The sequence below is a fragment of the Rhinolophus sinicus genome, linkage group LG06 (assembly GCF_036562045.2).
Source record: "Rhinolophus sinicus isolate RSC01 linkage group LG06, ASM3656204v1, whole genome shotgun sequence".
Classification (NCBI taxonomy): domain Eukaryota; kingdom Metazoa; phylum Chordata; class Mammalia; order Chiroptera; family Rhinolophidae; genus Rhinolophus; species Rhinolophus sinicus.
This window is the reverse complement of record NC_133756.1, coordinates 166,361,509-166,381,239: the sequence shown is the minus strand read 5'-3', so window position 1 is coordinate 166,381,239 and position 19,731 is coordinate 166,361,509. Positions and strand designations below refer to the sequence as shown.

At 61.8% G+C, this 19,731-nt stretch overlaps 2 protein-coding genes across 13 annotated transcripts; one reads left to right on the top strand and one right to left on the bottom strand.

The window, feature by feature from the left end:
• Positions 1–2,868: 2,868 nt before the first annotated feature.
• On the top strand, positions 2,869–11,612 carry PKP3 (plakophilin 3). The gene is made up of 13 exons (XM_074337032.1): positions 2,869–3,240; positions 5,239–5,318; positions 5,478–6,088; positions 6,184–6,307; positions 8,076–8,280; positions 8,630–8,804; positions 9,238–9,355; positions 9,425–9,595; positions 9,667–9,852; positions 10,321–10,474; positions 10,664–10,856; positions 10,936–11,023; positions 11,235–11,612. The coding sequence occupies exons 1-13, from the start codon at positions 3,009–3,011 to the stop codon at positions 11,268–11,270; spliced, it is 2,373 nt and encodes a 790-aa protein (XP_074193133.1). The 5' UTR covers positions 2,869–3,008; the 3' UTR covers positions 11,271–11,612.
• A 791-nt stretch (positions 11,613–12,403) lies between these two features.
• Positions 12,404–19,555, bottom strand: SIGIRR (single Ig and TIR domain containing). Of its 12 annotated transcripts, none has more exons than XM_074337025.1 (10): positions 19,416–19,555; positions 16,238–16,396; positions 15,337–15,535; positions 14,729–14,862; positions 14,470–14,610; positions 13,942–14,085; positions 13,640–13,742; positions 13,416–13,575; positions 13,017–13,206; positions 12,404–12,715 (listed from the first exon to the last, which is right to left on the bottom strand). In XM_074337025.1, the coding sequence occupies exons 2-10, from the start codon at positions 16,242–16,244 to the stop codon at positions 12,552–12,554; spliced, it is 1,242 nt and encodes a 413-aa protein (XP_074193126.1). In that variant the 5' UTR covers positions 16,245–16,396; positions 19,416–19,555; the 3' UTR covers positions 12,404–12,551. The 12 variants fall into 12 exon arrangements, 9 of the variants coding, with proteins under 9 accessions (XP_074193126.1, XP_074193130.1, XP_074193127.1 ...); XM_074337029.1 differs by having other exon boundaries at positions 13,425–13,575; XM_074337026.1 differs by lacking the exon at positions 19,416–19,555 and adding an exon at positions 18,926–19,381.
• Positions 19,556–19,731: the final 176 nt, after the last annotated feature.

The window sequence follows — 19,731 nt, the reverse complement described above, 5'->3', positions numbered from 1 at the left end:
GGCCCTGGGCCCTGAAGCCTCCCATTCCCCACTCTCTGCTCTTTATCCCCAACCCCTCTTTCAGAGACTTTTTTTTTTTTTAAAAGATTTTATTGGGGAAGGGGAACAGGACTTTATTGGGGAACTGTGTGTACTTCCAGGACTTTTTTCCAAGTCAAGTTGTTGTCCTTTCAATCTTAGTTGTGGAGGGTGCAGCTCAGCTCCAGGTCCAGTTGCCATTGCTAGTTGCAGGGGGCGCTGCCCACCATCCCTTGCGGGACTCGAGGAATTGAACTGGCAACCTTGTGGTTGAGAGCCCACTGGCCCATGTGCGAATCGAACCGGCAGCCTTCGGAGCTAGGAGCATGGAGCTCTAACCGCCTGAGCCATCGGGCTGGCCCCAGAGACATTTTTAACTGCCACCTGGGGTGGCCCCTCCTTCGGGAGGCACCGCAGCCCATCTGTTAGGCCCAGTAAGATAGAGGGGTATAAATGCCAACCTCCCCCTCTCGGGCCTCCCTATTCTTTTGGACTCCCCAGGGCAGAGTTCAGGCTCCCCCCAGGAAGAGAGTCGCTCACTTACCCTCAGAGGCCCTGGGGTTCCAGATTATCACCTAGATGGTACTCCAAAGCCACCTGGAGGATTAAATGCAGATTCCCAGGCCCTGCCTCACTAAGGGCCCTACCGTTTGTCTTCTAAGCTCCCGGGGTGATCCTGCTCCCTCTGCTACAGACCTGCCTCCTCCTGGAAACCCACCAGCAAGCCTTGCTGAATCCTCCAGCCCCCTCTCCACACACTGGATCTAGGGAGAGGAGGGAGGAGCAGAAACCTGGTGTTCAGGGGTGGTTGCTTTGGGGGGGGCGGGGTCAGTCGAGCTCTGAGTCGGACTGAGGGCAGTGGGCTCAGGTCCAGGCAATGGTGCTCACACTCACCCTACAGCAGTCAGAGGAAGTGCGTCCTGGATTCCAGGCATTCCTGGGACACTGAGGTAGGCAGGAGGTCCACCATGGGGAGGGGTCCACCTGTCCTTGAGGACGCTCATCACAGGTTTAGGACACCCACAGCCCTCCCTGCCAACAGGAGAGGGGAAGCACCACAACTGGCTCTGGGGACCCTGCAGGCTACTGAAAACTGCTCCCCAGGACTCCTCTCCCTCCCATGGCTGCTACCCCACCAAAACACCCCCCACGTGGGGCCTCCCCACAAGCCTGCTAGACCCAGGCCTGTAGCCTGTCTTCAACCATGTGCCAGGCTGGCCACCGAGGGCCCAGGTGCACCCCAAGTGGGCCTCCAGCAAAGGGCGGGTAGGCCCCAGGCCCTGGGCCAGGCGGCACCTCCAGGCTCGCTCAGCACCGCACAAACTTGTCTCCCAGGATTTTTCCACACAAAACCCGTCTCCCAGGAAAGCGACCGGTCTGATGAGCTGGGTGTTCGGGCGTTCCCACCCCGCCCTCAGGTGCCCCCACAGTTGTTTGTCCACAGTGAGACACCTTCCTGGATGAACTCACTGTGCCTGGGATGGAGCCCAGGATCCCTCAGCAGGCAGCAGTGGCCTCCAGGATGAGCTCTGGGGTCCCCAGTGTCCCGACCACTAACGGGGTAGGTCTCCACCGGGGCACCACCCCCTCCAGCCCAGGCTTCACCCTGACCTCTGATTTCCACCCATCAACCCCCTTTTCCCCACACTGACCCCACCCCTTCCTCACCCCAGGCCACCCCTTCCCCCATTCCCACCTGAGACCAAGTCCCTGCCAGGACTGACGCAGATTAAGGCACTTGTATTCAGGGGGAGGGGAGAGGGCGGTGGGTGTAGGGCCAACCGTGGGAGAAAGGCCTGGAGGCAGGCGGTAGGGAGAGAGCAGGCTGTGAGGTGGCTCACGGGTGACTTTCCGAAGGGAACCCAGAAGGTACACAAGTCCCCCACCCCTCCAGCCCTCCTGGGCTCAGCACTCAGCCCCATTCAGTACCAGGGGTCTCCTGCATCCATGCCGGGCCTACCAGGCCTACCCAGGAGGCCCAGAGCATGCAGGCCCAGCTGGGGGAGGGGCTCATGGAGACCTTCTGGGGCAAGCCTGGGCCTCTCCCTCACCCTCCACCCCCGACTCCAGCACCCCTTAGTCCCTGCTCTCCCGACTCTTGGGCTTTCCCCCAACACCCAGCTCCTGCCTCACCAGCTGAGGAGGGGGGCCCCTCTGAGTCAAGCCCCTGGGGCAGGTCTGCCTGCCCCAGTCCCCTCACAGCCCTGGTGAGCCCTGACTCATGTGCTGGGAAGGCTTCCCACCCCCATGGCCTGGGGGGCAGGAGCTTGGGAGGGGTACCAGAGAGGGTCCAGCCAGCCCTTCCAGACCTCTGCAGAGGCCACTTCCAGGGTCTTCAGGCTTGAGGTCTAAAGGGTCATACCCTAGGGGGTGAGATTCTGGGGTCTTGCAGGCACGAAGGACCAAATCAAGGGCTCCATAGGGCCTTGTTCCACCTTAAAGCTCCCCCCTCAGCCCTTTTTCCTCAGCCCTGACCTTTAGCACTGACCCCTGACTCTTAATAGTGGCTGTTGATAAGGACCCCTGCCTCAGGGATGGGCCCCTGGAGCTGCCTAGAATCCCCAGCCCCCAGAGAGGAAGAACCCTTCCCCTTCAGACTTCAGGAAGTGGCTGACTATAGGACAATGGGGCCTGGTTAGCCCACCCCTGCTCCAAAGGGCCCGGTGTGGCATTTACAGGCTAGGAACAAAGATGGGCCCGGACCCCTGCCGCCCTGTCCTGGGACAGACTGAAGGAAGGAGGGCCATGCGGCCTGTTCTTTCGCCCAAATTCCACCTTAAGCATGCCATGGCCCCTCCCTCCCACCTGGCCCAGGTGTCCCCGCCCCCAGGGCTGGGCAGGCCTCAGTCACCTGGCAGCTCTGGGCTCTGGGCGAGGCCAGCCAGGAGGGGACTTCTGGGGCCCGCAGGAAGAGTCAGTGAAGACAGTTCAGGCTGGAGGCAGCCGCAGCGACCCAGGCCAGGCGGCCCCAGCCCCACGCGCCTGCCGCCATGCAGGACGGTAACTTCCTGCTGTCGGCCCTGCAGCCGGAGGCCGGCGTGTGCTCCCTGGCGCTGCCCTCAGACCTGCAGCTGGACCGCCGGGGCACAGAGGGGCCAGAGGCCGAGCGTCTGCGAGCTGCCCGAGTCCAGGAGCAGGTCCGAGCCCGCCTCCTGCAGCTGGGCCAGCAGCCGAGGCACAACGGGACAGCTGAGCATGACGGTGTCTCTGGGACAGCCAGAGGTAGGCGGGTGTGGGCAGGGGGAGCACTGGGCAGGACACTGGGGATGGTGGTGGTGGGCAGAAGTGGCCTTAGTGGGTGTGGTGGTGCGAGGGCCAGAGGCCGCAGTGTGGATGGCTCAGGGGGTTCAGCCCTGACTCACCGAGGCCTGTAGTGAGTCACCCGCCCCGCCCCGCCCCACCGGGAGTGGGAGAAGCCAGGGTGGGGCCTCCCACCACCCCACAGGGACCCCAAGGTCCTCCTGGCTGAGCCTGGCTGGGCCCACCTGTCCCCTCAGCCCTGAGCCCCCGAAATGATTGGCACATGGCGGGCCAGCCAGGCCCATCTCTGGTGGCCAACCCGGAACATGCACACGTCCGGTCCCACATGACACAGGCTCACACACAGTCCCAGAGACAGGCAGACACACCCGTCAGTCCCAGTGAGACACAGACGCCCAGACTCCAGCGTCCCTCCCCACCCCCACGCCCCACGGGAATGAGCAGACAGGAACGGGAGGGGCGGGGTCTGGGAATCCTGGACGACAGCCACCCTCCTGCCACCCGCCTGCCCATCTGACCAGGGTCCCCTGCGGAATTGCAGGGGAGGTCCCGCTAGAGTGACCCAGATAGTGTGTGAGAACAGCGCGTGAGGGAGGGCCCCTCAGTGCCAGGCCGACCGCCCTGTGCAGGAATCCTGGCTCCACTGGTGTGTGTGAGTATATGCACGCATGTGAGTGTGTGTACTGTGTGTGCATGAGTGTTAATGCCATTTCCTCCCTTGCCAGGCCACAGTAACAGAGATCAAGGTTAGACAGTAAGATGAACCTCCCAGGATGTTGGCTGAGACCCCAGTCCACAGAGCTTCACATGAGGGTCAGCCAGCCTCGGGATGCCAGGGCAGCCTGGGTTCCTGGGTCCTCCCTGCTGGGCCTCAGTCTTGCTGATCGCCTAGTTGGCGCCTAGGGGTCATGGGGTGGTGGATGGACAGGGAGGGGTTAATTACCACCCTGGCCACCCTGCCAATTAGGGGAGGAAGTTATAATTTGGGGTGGGGGCGTGTCGCTCAGGCTGAGCCTCAGTAGCGTCAAAGGGTTAATAGCCCCTGCCCAGAAGCCTCATTAACCAGGGTGGGTCTGGGGCAGAGGCTGGGGGGGCCCTTCCCTTCACCCCACCAGAGTCCCTTTAGCTGAGCTGCTCTGCCCGGCCTTCTGGGAAGATGTGAGTCTTTGTCCCCACAGAAGTGGCCCCAGCAGGGACCCTGGCATCACCCGGGTGCCTACCCCACCCATCTGTACCACTGCTCTGCCTTGGTTTGGCCTTTACCTGTTATGTACCCATTGTCTGTCCAGCCACCCCTCTGACCAACCATAACCCACCCACCTGTCTGTCTACCCCATGTCACCCAGTTATCTGTCCACCATCCATCTGACCCTCCATCTTCCCTCCTTAACTGTCCCTTAACCCACCAGTCTGTGTGTCCAACCTTCCACCCATCCTCCCAACAACCAGGCCAGCCCACCCTCGTCTCCCCATCTCTCCACCTCTGTCCACTCACCACGGAGCTGAGCCACGCCAGTGCACTCCATTTGTGTGTGTGGCTGGAGGGGGTGGGTGTGGCTCTGCCAAGTGGGACAGGGGACTGCCCCTCAGGGCAGAGTGGTCCAGGGAGACTGTTCTTGGTGAGGAAAGCCCCCCTCCCATGTGAGCACAGCACAGGATGGGCTCCCAGGCGTTCAGTGTGGCTTCCTGGGAGAGGAGGCCAGACACTTCCCTGGCAGGGAGTGGAGACCTGATGCAGGAGTCCCTGGCACATTGCCCAGGGGCCAGGGAGGTCATCGGGGTGAGCACATGTGTCCCCTGGCATAGCTGGAGGAGCAGGGGGCTGTGGGAGAGGGACACTAGGGCTGACGTCAGCAGAGACAGACGAGGCAGTAGGAGGGACCAGGATCGAGAAGGGGAGGCAGGAGGCCAGTGTTTGGCCATCTGGCCCAGCCAGGCTACCACTATCCCTGTCCATAGGTGCATTCCGGGGCCAGTACCACACCCTGCAGACTGGTTTCAGCTCCCGCTCCCAGGGCCTGAGTGGGGACAGCACCTCGGTGAGTGACACCCACTCCAGCCAGGAGAGTCTGGGCTCTGTGGTCACATGGGGGAGGTCTTGGGGGAGGCTGGGGGCTCCGGGGTCAGGGATGGCCCTATCCTGCCAGGGCCATGCCTGACCCCGGCACCCCCTCACTGGCTTCCTGCCCTGCCCACAGACCTTCCGGCCCATCGCCAAGCCCACCTACAGCCCAGCCTCCTGGTCTTCCCGTTCAGCTGTGGACTTGAGCTGCAGTCGGAGGCTGAGCTCTGCCCACAACGGGGGCAGTGCCTTCGGGGCTATGGGATACGGGGGAGCCCAACCCGCCCTACCCATGCCCCCCCGGCCTGTGTCTTTCCACGAGCGCTGCGGCATAGGGAGCCGGGTGGACTATGACACCTTGTCCCTACGCTCACTGCGGCTGGGGCCCGGGGGCCTGGACGACCACTGCAGTGTGCTGTCAGACCATCTGGAGCCGGCCACCACCTATGAGCGCCAGACCAGCTCCAGTTCTGGCCGGGCAGGGGGCCTGGACTGGCCGGAGGCCGCTGAGGGACCGCCCATCCGCACCATCCGTGCTCCCGCCATGCGGACCCTGCAGCGGTTCCAGAGCAGCCACCGCAGCCGTGGGGGAGCTGGGGTGATGCCGGGGGGCATCCTGGAGCCCGTGACCCGAGCGCCATCCGTGCGCAGCCTCAGCCTCAGCCTGGGTGACTCTGGCCACCTGCCGGATGTGCGTGGGCTGGACAGCTACAGCGGCCACCGCACCCTGCAGAGACTCAGCAGCGGGTGAGCTTGGCCTGGCTCGGCATGGGAGGTGGGGTTCTGCCAGGGCCCTGACCCAGCCCCAGGGTCAGCCTGACCTTGGACCCCTGCCTCTGCAGCTTCGATGACATTGACCTGCCATCAGCAGTTAAGTACCTCATGGCCTCAGACCCGAACCTGCAGGTGTTGGGGGCAGCCTACATCCAGCACAAGTGCTACAGCGATGCAGTGGCCAAGAAGCAGGTGACTGCCTTGTGACACCCCTACTGGCCACCCTGATTGGCCCTCACCCCTTCCTGACCTCTAGTCCCTGACGACCCCTCCCTGATCCCCCAGCTGACTGAGCAGACCCCATCCTGCCCAGAGCCTTCTATGCAGAGGACAGGGGGCAGGGAATGGTTTGCATACATCTGTATACACCTGCACACATCTATAAATATCTGCACACCTCTGCATACCTCTGTACATACCTGCATACTTCTGCATACATCTATAGATACCTCCACACACCTGCACACATCTGTGTACATCTGCACACTTCTGCACACACCTGCACACCTGCATACATCTGTATACACCTGCACACATCTATAAATATCTGCATACCTCTGTACATACCTGCATACTTCTGCATACATCTATAGATACCTCCACACACCTGCACACATCTGTGTACATCTGCACACACCTGCACACCTGCATACATCTGTATACATCTGCACACCTCTGCACACACCTGCACACCTGCATACATCTGTATACACCTGCACACATCTATAAATACCCACACACCTCTGCATACACCTGCACACATCTATGTATACCTGCACACCTCTGCACACACCTGCATACATTTGCACACATCTGTATATACCTGCACACCTCTGCACACACCTGCACACCTGCATACATCTGTATACACCTGCACACATCTATAAATACCCACACACCTCTGCATACACCTGCACACATCTATATATACCTGCACACCTCTGCACACACCTGCATACATTTGCACACATCTGTATATACCTGCACACCTCTGCACACATCTACACACCTCTGCACACAGCTGCACACATCTATAAATACCCACACACCTCTGCATATACCTGCACACATCTATATATACCTGCACACCTCTGCACACACCTGCATACATTTGCACACATCTGTATATACCTGCACACCTCTGCACACATCTACACACCTCTGCACACAGCTGCACACCTGCATACATCTTATACACCTGCACACATCTATAAATACCCACACACCTCTGCATATACCTGCACACATCTATATATACCTGCACACCTCTGCACACACCTACACACCTCTGCACACAGCTGCATACATTTGTATGCAATTGCACACATTTACAGAGGGTGCCAAAAACATATATACACATCTTAAGACAGGAAAACTATTAAAATTGTAATACTCAATATATACCGGTAACAAAAGATGAACACAAGTACGTTTGACTTCTGCATTTACAAGAGGTGCTCAAAGTGGTTCCCATCAGCATCCAGACACTTCGGATTATGGCGAACTACTGCTTGAGCAATGTTGACCCAAGCGTCCACTTGTATATATATATATATATTTTTGTCACCTCCGGTATAGAAGTGTGCAGGTGTGTGCAGAGGTATGCAGATATATACAGATGTATGCAGGTATATATATAGAGGGTGCCAAAAACATGTATATACATTTTAAGAAAGGAAAAAGCTGTATTAAAATTACGCTGATGGTAACCACTTTGAGTACCTCTTGTAATTGCAGAAGTCAAACGTGACTTGTATTCATCTTTTGGTATCAGTATATATTGAGTATTACAATTTTAACATAGTATTTTCCTTTCTTTAAATGTGTATACCTTTTTTTGGCACCCTCTGTATATATACTTGCATATACCTGCACACATCTGTGTACATTTACACACCTCTGCACACACCTCTGCACACCTGCACACACCTGTGCTCACACCACATGCCTGTGTTGTCAGGCCCGCAGCCTCCTGGCTGTGCCCCGGCTGGTGAAGCTCTTCAACCACGCCAACCAGGAGGTGCAGCGCCACGCCACTGGCGCCATGCGTAACCTCATCTATGACAACGCGGACAATAAGCTAGCCTTGGTGGAGGAGAACGGCATCTTCGAGCTGCTGCGGACACTGCGCGAACAGGATGACGAGCTTCGCAAGAATGTCACAGGTGCCAGTCCTGCCTGTCCCCTGCCATCCCCATTCCTTCGCTCTGCCTTTCTGTCCCTTTCTCTCTTCTCTGTCTCTGTGTTTGTCCCTTCCTGTGCTGTCTCTTTCCTTGATCCCCACCATGACTCTTGGGGCCGGCCTCCAGTACCTGGGGCCCACGTCCCCAGGCTCCACTGCAGCCCCATGACCCTGCGGGTCACACTCTGGCTTTCCCCAGCGGGGTTCTGGGTGAGGCTCACAGTGTCAGGTGGAGCCCTGGGAGAGGTTAGGTACCTCCTCCCACCATCCCCAGAAGAGCCAGAGGGTGTCGGTGGGCTGTCCTGACCACGGCCTCGGCCCACCTGCCTCAGGGATCCTGTGGAACCTGTCCTCCAGCGACCACCTAAAGGACCGCCTGGCCCGAGACACGCTGGAGCAGCTCACAGACCTGGTGCTGAGTCCCCTCTCGGGGGCCGGGGGGCCACCCCTCATACAGCAGAACGCCTCTGAGGCCGAGATCTTCTACAATGCCACAGGCTTTCTCAGGTGCGCTGGGCAGGGGCCAGACCATGGCCATGGTGAACGAAAGAGCGGGTGCCGGGGACGTCTGAATGACAAGCAGAGCCAGCGAGGGGGCTGGGAGAAGTGGACAGACCAAGCAAGGCATGGGTGCTGATGCAGGAGTGGGACAAGTCGCCAGGTATTGCCTCCAGTTTGACATCGAGAGGCTCTGGGGGCTGCAGGTTCAGGTTTCATTAAATTAGAGACATGGTCTGACTTTCACAACCTCCTCGGGAGGCTTCCAGGAGAGGATGGAGATGGTCATGCAATGGGACCAGGGCCAGCAGTGTCCAGCAGGGACCTCAGGGGAAGCAGGGGAGGGGCAACGAAGGACCTCAGCCCTTGGGTTCCGGTCCCCGTGGGGGTGGGCTTTTCCCCGGGATCCCTGTGGGGGTCTCTGATCTGCCTCCACCCACAGGAACCTCAGCTCGGCCTCCCAGGCCACTCGCCAAAAGATGCGCGAGTGCCACGGGCTGGTGGACGCCTTGGTCACCTACATTAACCACGCCCTTGACGTGGGCAAGTGTGAGGACAAGGTGAGGGCCGTCAGGTGCGGAGGGGGCTTGGGGGGTGCGGCCTGTTCTGACGCAGCCCTCCCTCCGCAGAGCGTGGAGAACGCCGTGTGCGTGCTGAGGAACCTGTCCTACCGCCTGTATGACGAGATGCCGCCATCCGCCCTGCAGCGGCTGGAGGGCCGGGGTCGCAGAGATGTGGCCGGGGCGCCGTCGGGCGAGGTGGTGGGCTGCTTCACGCCGCAGAGCCGGCGGCTCCGAGAGGTGGGCACCGGCCTGGGCGGCGGGAGCAGGGGCCGGCCTGACCCTGGCTGACCCTCGCACCCTCTGTCCAGCTACCCCTCACAGCCGATGCCCTCACCTTTGCGGAGGTGTCTAAGGATCCCAAGGGCATGGAGTGGCTGTGGAGCCCCCAGATCGTGGGCCTGTACAACCGCCTGCTGCAGCGCTGTGAGCTCAACCGGCACACCACGGAGGCGGCCGCTGGGGCCCTGCAGAACATCACCGCCGGCGATCGCAGGGTGAGAGGGCCACACCTGGTCTCGTGCTGTGGTCACACGGGTGAATGGGGACGGCAGCCCCTGCTGCAGGAGTTTACTGTCTGTTGGGGGAGAGATAGTGGGACAAATGCAAACTCATGGATAAGCCAGAACATCAGAGGACCAGAGAATGATGGCCTCTGAGCTGGGCAGGAGGGACGAGAAAGGATTGGATGCCTGGGAGCAGCGAGGAGCGCGAGGTCAGCGTCCCAGATGGGATAGGCCTGGGGCCCTGAGATTTCAGGTTCTGCACTGGGTTTAAGGACAGGGGCCTGGGAGGTCTGAGCTGTGGGTGAGGGTGCGCTCTGGCCAGAGTCAGGTTTGGTGAGGCTTCTGACTGGGGTGCAGAGGCAGAGAGGCCAGTCGTGCCTCAGTTTCCCCACTGAGGACGCACGCAAAGAGGGTGCGCTGGCACCTGACCTGTTTTCAGCAGCCCTCTCCCACTTGCAGTGGGCAGGCGTGCTCAGCCGCCTGGCCCTGGAGCAGGAGCGTATCCTGAACCCTCTGTTGGACCGTGTTCGGACGGCTGACCACCACCAGCTGCGCTCGCTGACCGGCCTCATCCGAAACCTGTCTCGGAATGCCAGGAACAAGGACGAGATGTGTGAGTCAGGCGTCCTGCAGCCCGGGCTCTGCCCTCACCCCGCCCGGCGGGCTCGCCCCTGGATTTGGTCTTTATTGCTGCACAGCTGGGCTGGCTTCTGGCCAGCTGGAGCTGGGTGGACAGACAGGCAGGCACGCCAGCTCCCTGGGGCTGGGAGTGGGGCTGACACTGACCTCCTGGCCTCCGCAGCTACCAAGGTAGTGAGTCACCTGATTGAGAAGCTGCCGGGCAGCGTGGGTGAGAAGTCTGCCCCGGCCGACGTGCTGGTGAACATCATAGCTGTGCTCAACAACCTGGTGGTGGTCAGCCCCATCGCCGCCCGAGACCTGCTCTACTTTGACGGGCTCCGCAAACTGGTCTTCATCAAGAAGAAGCGGGACAGGTGAGGGCTCCCCCCGGCCTGCCCCGCCCCACCTTCTGGCAGTGCCTTCCCCTGCTGACCCCTGCCCCTGTCCCCCAAGCCCCGACAGTGAGAAGTCCTCCCGGGCAGCCTCCAGCCTCTTGGCCAATCTGTGGCAATACAACAAGCTCCACCGAGATTTCCGTGCGGTATGTTCTGGCAATCCAGGGCAGAGAGGGCCATGGGCCTGGGACCTGGGGGAAGGACATGGGGGAGGGACTCGGAAACCATGCAGAGCAGGAGACCCAGGGGGAGGGAAACTGGAACAAGGAGACCAGGGTCCACGCCAGCACCCCGGGGCGGGCATGGTGGGAAGCAGGCTGGCCCGAGGGCCCTCTCACTCAGCCCCCTCCACTGCAGAAGGGCTATCGAAAGGAGGACTTCCTGGGCCTGTAGGCGAGGCCTTCCTGGAGGAGAGTACGACTCGGCCCAGCCTCAGAGGGACGGCTCAGCACCGAGCTGCTTGTCGCCAGCCTGAAGGAGAAGGCTGATGGCCCAGGAGCAGCTCCTAGGAGCCTTGTGTATAACTTTGAAGGGCCTGGGTCACCAGGGAGAGGACATGGGATGGGGGCTTGCAGCTGGGGACGTGGCTTCAGCAGGGCAGGGAGAAGGGCAGGGCTTGAGGCTGCTCTGGTGCATGGGGTGGTGACCAGGTCACATGGGTAGAGGTGGGGCTGGCCAGGGCCAGCAGAGCCTCAGAACAGCCAGCGCTGAGAATAAAGGTGGTCGTGAACAGCAGCCACAGCCCCGCATGCTTCTTTGGCTGGCCTGACCCCCAGGGACTCCCCAATATCCCCAACCACAACCACACCTGCCTCTGGGCTCACACAGGCCTCTCTAGGTCAGGGAGGAGGAAGTGTCCATGAGGAGAGGGCTGGCCCAGAGTAGAGGAGATGGGGCACACAGCAGAGGCCTCAGTGCCACCCGAGGCACAATGCAGCAGAGCTGGGGGCTTTGTGCACAGGACTGACCACTCCTGAGACAACTGTGATGTGACCCCCTGGCCTTTGGTGCTGCCCCCTGGGCTATGCTCATGTGACAAATGCACCCAACACCTCTCTTTGCCCTGCCCCCCTGGGCTGACGGTGCTCTGACCAGGGCCTGTTACACTGTCCTTCTGAGGCTTGGAGTCCATTAGCTTTTGAGACCCCTCCCCCACCTCACAGAACCAGGCCACTTGGCTGTGAAGCCCCCACTGATATTTTCACAACAAAGGGCTTCTACAAAGCTCAGAACCTGAAGTCTCTAAGGGGACTCACCCAAGGACCTGTCTGGATCAGTGGGGGGCTGGGGACAGCCACAACCCTTAGCAAGGACACCTAAGGAGGCTATGGAAAGAGACATGCCTGAGCTGGATCAGGATGGAGAGAAGGAGAGTTTTAGTGGACAGCCAAATTTGGTGACCAGGTGGCTGTGAGGACGAGAAAAGAGAGGGGTCAAGAGCCCTGAGATGGAAGTGAGGGAGGGGTGCCCCACCCAGGACACTGTGTACCCTCTTTCTGACCCAGGAGAGGAGACTGAGGCCCAGGCAGGATCCAAAACGACTTTATTTTCTGGCACAAGGAAGGGCCACTCCCCTTCCCCGAGGGTCCCAGGGCTGCAGGCAGGCTGGGCTCCAGGTCCCACTCTCAGTTGTCCCTGGCATCCTGTGGCTCTGACACAGGTGGGGGGAGGGGGCTACATGTCGTCCTTGGACACCAGGCAGTAGAAGTCCGTGCGGGCGCTGTAGTTGCGGGAGCCAAGGTCCGAGACGTCCACCTCGCTACCCCGGCCCTCTCCGAGCGAGACCCCACTTGCACATGGTGGAGCTGACGGCTTCCCGAAGACAGGCCCTCGGACACCTGGGGAGGGAGGGGGTACCACCTGAAGCTGGGCTGCCCACAGCCAGCCTTCTGCTGGACTCACTCCCTGCTCACCCTCCTGGGCAGTGACAGTTGACGTCCTGGAAGCTCTCAGGCAGGCCTGAGGCCCAAGCGCCTCTGGGAAAGGGGTAGTGAGGGGGTTCTGGGAGGGTGAAGCCCATCCACCAACAGCAGGAAGGAGTCCCGGCCACCTGGGCCCCTTTCTGGGCTCTTCCGCCCTGTCAGCCCCCCTCCAGCCTGGCTGTTTTTCAGGGTCAAGGGTGGGCCCAGGTGGGCATACCCAGGTCCCCCTCGGGGTCGGGGTCGAGCTCCGGGTCCAGGGTACCACCCTCTGGAAGGCGGCCTCGCACAACCAGCATAGGGTCCTTGTCATCCTGCAGGCGGGTCTGGGGGTCCCCTTCCATCGCTCTGTACTGTACCTTCCGGGGCAGTGCCAGCTGGAGCTCCTTCCAAAAATCGGAGGAAGGCGTCTAGGGGCCAGGGTGAGGCAGTCAGCGCGTGTGAACACACGGGGACCCGGGGGGGATGCAAACACTAGTAGCCCCCCCCATCCCCATGGTCAACTGGCCCCAAGGAGCACACCTGGCAGTGCACGTTCACTGGCTCCTGGAACCTCAAAGGAGGCCCCTTCTCTGGGTACCACGCCACAGGACCCGCCCTGCCCCAGATCCCGCACCACCCTCCACACCACGGAGCCGGGCTTCCAGCGCAGCAGGGTCACCAGGTGGCGGTGCTGACGCAGCAGGTGCAGCGCAGGGTGCGAGGGATCGCGCCGCTGGCCTTCAAAGGTGATGAAGATGGGTCTGCGCGTGAGCTCCAGCAGCCGGCACAGGCCCTCCCTGCGGGGCGGGGCTGTCAGCGGGGTGCGGCACCCCGCCCCCCCGAACCCCGCACGGGACCTACCGAAAGCTGTGGCTGCACCAGGCCCGGCCGAGGAAGGCGTCCGACAGCACCACGATGAGACGCCGGCAGCGGCTCAAGTTTACTAGCAGGTCTGCGGAGGGCTCTGCGGGAACCGGGCATTGGCGGGGGCGGGGCCCGACGGGGGGCGGGACAAGAAGAGCGGGGACTGGACCGGAGGCGGGGCCCAGAGAGGGGCCACAGGGGCGGGGCGCGAGAAGAGGTGGGGTCCGACGAGAGAAGGGGGTTCTAGGGGCGGGGTCTGGGCCCGGGGAGGGCGGGGACGGGGAGGGGCACCGTGGTACCTGCACGCGGCAAGAGGTCGCGGTCGTCCAGGAAGAGCTTATAGCCCCGACACCGCTCCAGCTGCGGCTTCAGGATGAAGTTCACGAACTTCCGATCCTCAGGGCTGTCGCTGTAGGAGACGTAGGCGTCGTAGAGTTTCCCGTCTGCGGACAGCGGCGAGTCAGCGCGGCCGTTTTCCAGGCCCGGGCCGCCACCTACAGGCGCTGTCCTCTGGGGTCCTCTGCCCTCTCCAGACGCGCGCACATAGCCCAGGCCCGCCCCCCAGACGCACACCCCACCTCCAGGCCACACCTAGTCCCCTCCCCAGTCCAGGACTCCAGGTGGAACCCGGTCCCAGGATACAGGCCGCCTGCCCCCTTTCTGCGGACCCTGGCTCTGTGCCCTCCTGGGTTGCATGGAGTCCGCCTTTCCTGGAATGTGTGCTCACTGGAGTTCTCCAGGGCTGATGCCTCCTTATCGCCCCCGCCCAGGCTGAGCCTAGGGAAGCCCGGTGGTTGACTCGCGTCCCATTCACCCACTGCACGCACCGTTCACCTCCACCTCCCCGTACGTGTCCTGGTACCAGAGTAGCACGTTGAGTCGACACTTCACGTAGAACAGCGCGGCCAGAAGCAGGACCAGCAGGACCAGGAGTGAGGCCAGCACTGCGGCCAAGTGGCTCACCGGGCCTGGGGACAGCTGCAGCCTCAGCCACTGTACCCCCACCCAGCACCCTCCAGCCTCAAGGCGCCCCAGGTCCCTCCCCAGGCCTCCCTGCTCCCCACGAGCACAGTATACCCCCCTCACCAGCTCTCCAAAGAATGAAGGAAAAGGAGCTGACATTCTGGACCGAGCAGGTGAAGGCCCCATAGTCCTCAGCACTGGTCAGGTTGATACCCAGGACACTGGACACAAGCACCTCTGACAAGTTGGCCTTGACCCTGGGAAGACCAGGCCCACCCTCTCACCTGGGGCCCGAGAGCATCAGTGGACGCCCCAGAGCCCCATTTGTCTGGGATTCACCCGGAGAGGCTATAGATTTGAGCTTCCTGGGCAGCCCTCTGGCCATACGCTAAGAGAAATGGCAGAACCTAGAGTGAGAGTTGGTCTGTTTAGCGACAGTCACCCTAGCCTGGGCCCGGGTCCTGGGGGGTCCTCTGGCCAGTACCTCATTCAGGCCTTAGGACTCTGCAGGCACCCATGGCCCTGGGCAGTCTACAAAGTGAGTGTCTACAGGGGCTATCTGTCCCTAAGGTCACTGGCCCTCAGTCTGTGTCCAGAGTGGTACTCTGCCCAAGTCACTTCCCAGCCCCTGTCCAGGTGGTTACAGACCAGGGTGTAGGTATGAAAGGACACTACACTGGTCATTGGTACATCCAGGGTGGTCACTGGCCCTGGACTGCACGGTCTCTTACCAGGAGGCCTCATGGAGGTCATAGTGGCTTCCATTGTTCAGTGGCAGCCCATCTTTTAGCCACTGGACTGAGGGCAGGGGACAGTGGGGCCCAGAGACCACCCAGGCTGTGCAGTTCAGGCTGGCCACACTGCCCAAGGCAGGCCCCAAGACCTGGTTTCCAGAAGGGGAGAGGAAGTCAGGGGTCCTGTCGCAGACACCTGCAGAAAGAAGACCCAGTGGGTTAGCCAGGTCCAGGATGCCGGGCTGCCACTGTCAACAGATGATCTGTGGGCCAGGGAAAACACAGGACAGCCAGGGGCATGTGTTGTGGGTGGAGACGCCATGTTCTTCCCCAAGTCCCACGGAGGACAGGGCCCAGCATATGGCTGGTTGTCTACACAGAACATGAGCTCCACGTAAGTAGCCAGTCACTGCAGCCCTCACTCAGCCCTGCCCCCTCTTCTAGAAGGGCTGCAGCGAGTGTGGATACCAGTCGTTTGGGGAACTCGGGTGCTGGGCATGCCAGCACCTTACACCTGGGATGGGAGCCAGGGGTTCCAGGACCCCCTGCTGACCATGGCCAAGACTTCCCACCTCCCTGAGACCCAAACTTTCTCATCTTAAAATCGGGCTGAGGAGCATTATCAGGAAGTCAGAGAAGACAGCCATCATCTGGGAGGTCTGGTCCCCCAGCAACCCACATCTCCCTGCCCCACCCCCAGGGACCCTAGCAGCATCCACCTGCACGAGTTGGTCTGGAGGCCTTGGGCAGGAGAGGGCTCAGGGCCCATCCTAAGCATGGGGTTTGGACTGCGGGCCGTGGGGGAGGGGCGAGCAGAGCCCAGGCAACATGGCAGCCTGGAGCCAGTGAGGTGCAGGTGGCACTGGGGCCCGTGCCCATCCCTCTCTGACCCGTCTACCTGCCATGGTCTGTCCAGGGCCTCCTCGGGCAGGCTGGGCACGGTGCCACCCCTGGCTCCACGGGCTCCTCAGCCAAGCAGACTGGACCCCAAGGGCCAGGCAGAACTCACTCTCTGTCCTTGTGGTGGGTGAGTCAGGGTGCCAGGATGGGTCAGAGGCTGCCACCATCCCCAGGGAGCAAGTTAAACAAGAACAGGATGAGTTAACGTGTAACTTTGGCCACAGACAGCACTGTGCACTGGCTGCCTCTCGGATGCCAGCACAGCATCCCTCTGAGTACCTTACACAAGGGCTGGGAGGGGCCCTTGGCTGACCTTCACCTGCCCCAGGGCTACCATGATGGCCCAGGGTGGGACAGTGGGCCCACACCCCTGGGACCTTCATGAGGCCAGGAGGTGGCCTCTCCTGCGGCCTCCCGTGCCACCCTCCCTCTGCAGTCTGTTGCACACCAGCTCCTCCCCACACATGCCTGAACTAAGCTCCCACTTTGGCCCATGTGCACACAGGCACACTCCCACACCTGCATCACTGGTCCACACAGCTGGCACACCAGCACATACTTGGAACACTTCTCCAGAGGGACAGTCACGAGCCTCTGCACACCTCCCCCACACAATGAACCACCCTGGCACACACACAGCCTCATGTTGTTCCTCATGCTCTCACAGGCACATACACACAATGCACACACGTGTACACATATGCCACACATGTTGCGGGTCTCCCCTCAGCCAGGCCTGACTCCGAGGACAGGCCTCAGGCCAGGAAAGGCGTCAGAGGATGAGGACACAGGCTCATAACAGCAGTGGGCCGCTGCGGGAGGGCACAGTCACCTGGTTCCGGCTCTTTCCTCCCTGATGGGATGTTGGTCACTGAGGTGTGCTTGGGAGCAAACTCTGCTCAGCGGGGCCCCCAGCCCAGTCCCAAGCACCAAGACTGCTCTGGACGCATCTCCAAGCACGGTGAGGACCTGGCTTTTGTTTGTGTTTTAATCCGAACCTTCCGTAGCTTCCTGGCCTTGCAGTCACATCCTCTCCTAAACCTAAACCCCACCCAGGCACCCACCCCCCTCCCTGCAGGCAGGCGGGCAGTTGGTGGTTCTCGCTCCGCCCGCCCCGCCAGCCCCGCCTGCCCCCGCTCTTCCTGTAACTGAGTCAAGGGCTCCTTCCTCTGGGCCCGCCCCAGCCCACCAGGCACCGTGCTTCCCACGGCCAGACCTGGGTTGTGGGGGGAGGTTGCGGAGGGGCTGGGGCCCAGGGTAATGTGAGGGGGTCCTGGCAAGTAGACCCCCAGTCAGGGCTGTCCTGCACTGGGCAGTGTGGCCTGCTTTCTGCACACCCCGAACGATGCCACACCAGGGAAGTGAGGGAGTCTCCCTGTCGTCCCCCCTAAGTGAGCAGCCCGGATGAGTGTCTGATCTCTGACCTGCTAGGGTGAGAGGGGTCCTGTGGAAACTCCTGCCAATAATGGGGCCTTGAGCAGGGCTGTTTGGCCCCCTCCCTGTCCACCTCCCATGTGTAGCCCCCAAACTTGCAGTTGCAAGTGGGCTTTGTTATCATGTGGACCTTGGTTTCAGGCTGGGGTGGGAGGACAGTGCTGCCTTTTCCAGATAAGGAAGAAGAGGGCCTCTGCTCTGAGCCAGGTGGGGTCAGCCAGCTTTTCCAGTTGTCATCACCGACACCCCTCAGCCCCCAGACCAACCTAGGACTCTGCGCTCAGCAACAGGTGGCTGGTATCAGTGCCCACAGAAAGCAGTCCCTGTTCCTGGCCTCCCCACACAGGGCCACCAATGGGGCCTCCTCACTGCGTCAGCTAGCTTCCCTACATCCTTAATCCCACTTTGTCCCAGCACTGCCAACCCCACTGTGGTCCTCAAGAACCTTGGGTGAGGGTCCCAGAATTGGAATGAGGCCTCCTGGAGACAGGCCACAGCTGGTACTAGCCCCTCCTCCTGATGCCCTGTGACCAAAACCCACCCCCACCCCCATCCCCGGCGCAGTTACCTCCAGTGGTCAGCCACCAGCCTAGCCCAGGCGGGAACACCGCACCAGCTCTCCCCTGTCCTCCACCAGCCTCGCTGCCTCTCAAAGCTCCTGACATACTATGCACTGCTGTGTGCCCATGTGTGCCACCAGCTCCCAGCCACGACTGGGTGCCCCTCCCTGTGCTAACGTCCACCCTCACCCTCCCTCGCCCCCAGGCCCACTCTCCAAGGGGAGCAGAAAACCCCACATCGCATCAGGCACTCCAGCGAACAGCCTTTCCGAATACAAGCTCGTCCCCTGCACCGCCCAGCACCTTCGGCCCCACACCCCGTGGTCCCTAGAAAGCCCCGTTCCTCCAGCCTCAGGCCCGCGCGGTGGGGCTGCAGCCCCGAGCCTCACAGACGGCCCCCTGCCTCGCCGTCGGCTTTTCTGTTCTGCACCCCATAGTCTCCGAGCGTTTCCCCCACATCTGGGGTGCGCAGCCCTCTGCGCCCCGGACGTCTCTCCTGAAGGAAACAACGTGCATAAAAGGTTCCGTCGCGCTCTCCCCGGCCCACGACGCCCGCGTCTCTTTCGCCACACACCCCACATCCTGCGCTCCGCCTTCCGGGGTGGGGCCCGGCCTTACTACCCCCCACAACCAGGCGCGGTGAGCAGATAGTCGGGGGCGCGCGCGGGGGGCGGGTCGGATGGTGCGCAGACCTCGCTTAGCAGGCCGGGGACGCGCACGGGAGGCGGGAGCGCGCACGGAGGGCAGGCACGCGCAGGTGGCGCTAGCTGCGCCTGGCGACCCGTGTGCCTTGGTCCCGAACGTTTCTCGGCCTCCCCGCGCCGCCTTTGGAGGCCTCTGGTTTGGGATCCGGGATTGGGGCGTTGGTGGGAGTCCCTTCACGCCCCGGCACTCCCCCTCTCTCCTGTGCAAAGGTCACGAGGAAGCCACTGCCCTCGTCGGGCGGAGCGGAGCGCGAAGGCCCATGGGGCCGGGACGCGGACCAGCTCGGGCTTCCGGGCGACGCGGGCAGCCGGCATGACTCCGAGCCACTTCCTGCGGGACCGCGCCTGCCAAGGCCCGGAGGTTCCTCCGGGCAAGGTCCTCCCCTCCCGGGCCCCCAAGCTCCAGGCCTGGTTCGGACTCCTGGGAGTCGGCGACCTCCACTCAACCCCGTGGATCAGAGCTGTGACTGCCACTCACCTGCTGCCAAGACCTGGGGTTCGCGCGATCGCGTGAGCGTGGCGGCTCACCTAGGCCAGGTGCGCAGTGGCGACAGCCGCAGCGGCGGCGACAGGTGCAGCCCCGCCCAGCAGCCAGGGCCGAGGGCGGACCCAAGCGTCCCGCTTTGCGCCAAAGGCTGGCCTCAAGGCTGTCCTGGGTTCAGCTCCCGGTAGCTGCTGCCGGCAGACCTGGGGGCAGAGGCCAAACCGGCCCAACCAGCCCATAGAGTCTCCGTGCCCTGTTCACCCGGGACTCCTTGTTGATTTCACTGTCCCCTGGGGCACCTTTTGTGGTT

Coding starts and splice junctions, on each gene's coding strand:
- PKP3 (XM_074337032.1), top strand. CDS start 3,009: ATGCAGGACGGTAACTTCCTGCTGTCGGCCCTGCAGCCGGAGGCCGGC. Junction 3,241..5,238: donor TGTCTCTGGGACAGCCAGAG/GTAGGCGGGTGT, acceptor CCCTGTCCATAG/GTGCATTCCGGGGCCAGTAC. Junction 5,319..5,477: donor TGAGTGGGGACAGCACCTCG/GTGAGTGACACC, acceptor CCCTGCCCACAG/ACCTTCCGGCCCATCGCCAA.
- SIGIRR (XM_074337020.1), bottom strand. CDS start 16,622: ATGAAGGTCCCAGGGGTGTGGGCCCACTGTCCCACCCTGGGCCATCAT. Junction 14,863..15,336: donor GACCTCCATGAGGCCTCCTG/GTAAGAGACCGT, acceptor TGGTCTTCCCAG/GGTCAAGGCCAACTTGTCAG. Junction 12,716..13,016: donor CGACCCCGAGGGGGACCTGG/GTATGCCCACCT, acceptor CTCCCTCCCCAG/GTGTCCGAGGGCCTGTCTTC.